Below are 3,645 nucleotides of genomic sequence, written 5' to 3'. Positions count from 1 at the left end.
GCCCTGTGAAGGTTCTGTGCCCCAATGTAGGGGAATGCCAGGGCCAGAAAGTGGGAGAGGGCGGGGTGCCAGGCGTGGGGAAGTGGGAAGCAACAGGGGTTTGTTTTTGTTGTTTTTGTTTGTTTCTTTGTTTTTTGGAGGGGAAACTGGGAATGGAGAAATTTACATGTAAATAAAGAAAATATCTAAAAGAAAAAAAAAGAGCAATTTGCAAATTCATCTGGAATAACACAAAACCTGGGATAGGGAAAACTATTCTCAACAATAAAGGAACCTCTGGTGGAATCACCATCCTGGACCTTAAGCTGTATACAGAGCAGTTGTGATAAAAACTGCATGGTATTGGTACAGTGACAGGCAGGTAGATCAATGGAACAGAATTGAAGACCCAGAAAGGAACCCACACACTTATGGTCACTTAATCTTTGACAAAGGAGCTAAAACCATCCAGTGGAAAAAAGACAGCATTTTCAACAAATGGTGCTGGCTTAACTGGCGGTTAGCATGTAGAAGAATGCAAATCGATGCATTCCTATCTCCTTGTACAAAGCTCAAGTCCAAGAGGATGGTGACTCTTGACAGAGATGAGATGGAGTCTCGGTATAGTAGTGACTTGCATTTCCTCTGTTGCTAATGATGGTGAACGTTTTTTTATAGACTGGCCATTTGTACTTACTTCTCTGACACCAGCCTCATAAACACATCTGTCTACTTGTTGAATGGATTATTCTCTTGATGTCTCATATTGTAGCCTTTTTATGCATTCTGGCTGTAATTCTTCTGTCTGGTGAATAACCAACAAAGTTTGTCTCCCATCCTGTCTCATTCTTGCTATGTCGTTTCAGAAAATGGCTGCTCGTGTCTAGACACTGAAGTGTTTTCCTGTATTTTTCTCTGGTTGTTTCAGGTGTTACACAAAGGCCTTTGGTCCATGGGAAACATTTGGATAAAACAGTGGTTTTGAGATATAAGATACACAGAAGGCCATTTGCCCACTTCAATTGAATGCATGGAGTAGCTTGCAGAATATTCCATTGACACCTCTGGCATACAATTTTAGAGCATCGTTATCACCCACAGCTTAAACCCCCACAAATCAACAGCCCCTTAGCCACTGTATCCCAGCTCTGTTTCCTCCTCACTGCTCACTGCCTAGGGATACCTGTGCAGTCACCAACTGTCTTCCGTCAGGCTTCACATCATGGAGATCATGAGCAGTGGGATGTTGGTTTTTGTTTTTTCTTTTCCTGGCTTCTTTTGCTTTCTGTGGTGTTTCTAGGTTCATCTGTGCTTATAGTGTGTGTTAGGGGTCCACTGTTTTCTAACAAAAATGCTTTTTTACATTTGTTTATGTAGTTATTATTTAGGGGAAGGGGCACCACAGCATATATGTAGAGGTCCAAGGACAACTTTCAGGAATCAGTTCTCTCCTTTTACCATGAGTCCCAGGGATTGAACCCAGGTTGTCAAGCTTTGTGGCAGGTACCTTTACTCACTGAGCCCTCTTAATGACCCAGTCCATTCCTTTCTATAGTTTATCTAAACCATTCTGTTGTAAGGATATCACATATCGATTTGTGGACATTTGAGTTGTTTCTGTCCTGATTATTTTTGAGAATCCTTCTTTGAACTCGTGTGTGTGTGTGTGTGTGTGTGTGTGTGTGTGTGTGTGTGTGTGTGTGTGTGTGAATACCCTAGTTTCCCTAGCCCACAAGCCAGGAAAGAAACTGCTGGTTCCCTGGTAGAGATAATTTCACTGTTTCTGAAGTGCTTTCTCCTTGCTCAGTCCTGGAGAAGCTGAGGCTGGAGAACTGATTTGACTTCTTTCAGAACTGAGCAGTACTCTGGGCTCAGAAGTTATAGTCCGATTTCCAGGGACTCCAGGCACAAACTCCCTGTGTGATGGGGAAGCTGGCTATTGGTGTTCGAGGTACCAGGACCTGGGTCCCATTAGGGGGGCCATCACTGGCAAGTTCATTGGTCTTTGTGGCTCACCTAGCTCTTCTCCCCTTACAGGGTGCCTCTGCCAACTGGTGGAACCATCGACATTTCCAGCACCATGCCAAGCCCAACATCTTCCACAAGGACCCAGACATTAAGAGCCTGCACGTGTTTGTGCTTGGCGAGTGGCAGCCCCTTGAGGTATGAATCGTGTTGATTAGGAGGTGTCGTGGGAGGAGGGAAGGAGTCCCGTAGGCTCAGCATTCCACCAGAACATCAGCACCCAGAACCCTTTCCTAGTCATCTCAAGTTATCCCAGCTGCCATCTACATAGAGTGGCTTTCCTCCAGAGTACTGGACACAGAGCCTCTGAACAGACTCAGCGTGTCCCTCCGGCCCACAGGAAAGTGGGTCAGATGTTTCAGGAAGGGAAACGTCTAGGCCTCCAGGATAGGTCTAGTGGGCCAGCTCATGTGCAGGAAGCATTATCTGGAGAAGAGCAGCCTGATAAGCAGATGAGAAAGCAAGGCTCGAGCAGATAGGAAGTGGTTAGTAGGAAGGCCTGGTCATTTTACCAGTTAGGCCAGGACAAGCCTTCAGATCTTCGACTGCTAGGACACTTCCTTCTATTTACCCACACTTACTTTAGTATCATTTTATTTTTTATAAATATAGGGCCTACTTGGTACAAACAGTGAAACAGTATAGAAATATATATTTAGTGTCTTAACGCCATCACCTCTTGGCCTCAGGTTTTATGGACCCAAGAGTAACCACTGTTAATGAGATGCCAGACAGCTTTGTAAGTGCCTCCTGCTAAGCCCTGACTCCAGCCCTCAATATCTTCTGTTTACACATGAACATGCATAAATCTTGATTTTAAAAAACAAAACTAGAAGTGAAGCATGCCTTCTATCCCTCAGCTCACTGCTTCTCTTATTGCAGACCTTGTTCCACATGTCCAGGGAGATCGTGTCATCCTCTTGGGGACTGTGTAGTATTCCACCTGTTCGTATCTTACAGCATGACACTATTTCACTTGACAGTGCTACTGATCTTAATTCCCCTCTTTGGGGGAAGTGTTGGGTTCACACTCGGTGCCTGACACCTGGTAAGCACATGTTCTACCGCTGAGGTCTTCACTTTCCCGCTGTGATTCTCCACCCATCACCTGATTTTCTTTTAGTAAAAGTATACCCAGCTGGGCATGGTAATAGGACGTAGAGGCAGGAGGATTTCAAATTCTAGCTTAACTTGGGTCTAGATAATGAGTTTTGTTTTGTTTTGTTTTGTTTTGTTTTTCGAGGCAGGGCTTCTCTGCGTAGCCCTGGCTGTCCTGGAACTCACTCTGTAGACCAGGCTGACCTTGAACTCAGAAATCTGCCTGCCTCTGCCTCCCAAGTGCTGGGATTAAAGGCATCACCACCACTGCCCGGCAATAATGAGATTTTATCAAAGTCAAATGCCAAAAACAAAATAAAGGACCACTGGGATGGCTCAGTGGGTAAAGGTGCTTGCTGCCAAGGCTGATAATCTTTCATCCCTAGGACCCACATGATGATGGAGGAAAGAAGCAAATCCACAGAATTATCCTCCGACCTCTGCACATGCACTGTGACACAAACACACACACATACACACCATACATACCACACACACCACACACACACACACACACACACACACACACACACACACACACAC

General features: G+C 45.1%; 1 protein-coding gene across 1 annotated transcript in view; it reads left to right on the top strand.

The window, feature by feature from the left end:
* Positions 1 to 3,645, top strand: part of Fads2 (fatty acid desaturase 2) — a 44,822-nt gene that overhangs the window by 21,613 nt on the left and 19,564 nt on the right. Inside the window, exon 5 of the mRNA XM_031389654.1 lies at positions 2,017 to 2,142. Coding sequence (XP_031245514.1) covers positions 2,017 to 2,142 — 126 coding nt within the window. The remainder of the gene's footprint in view (positions 1 to 2,016; positions 2,143 to 3,645) is intronic.

The sequence above is a fragment of the Mastomys coucha genome, unplaced genomic scaffold (genome assembly GCF_008632895.1).
Source record: "Mastomys coucha isolate ucsf_1 unplaced genomic scaffold, UCSF_Mcou_1 pScaffold21, whole genome shotgun sequence".
NCBI lineage: Eukaryota > Metazoa > Chordata > Mammalia > Rodentia > Muridae > Mastomys > Mastomys coucha.
Note: the sequence above shows the minus strand (reverse complement) of the source record. Positions and strands in the feature narration are given on the sequence as shown.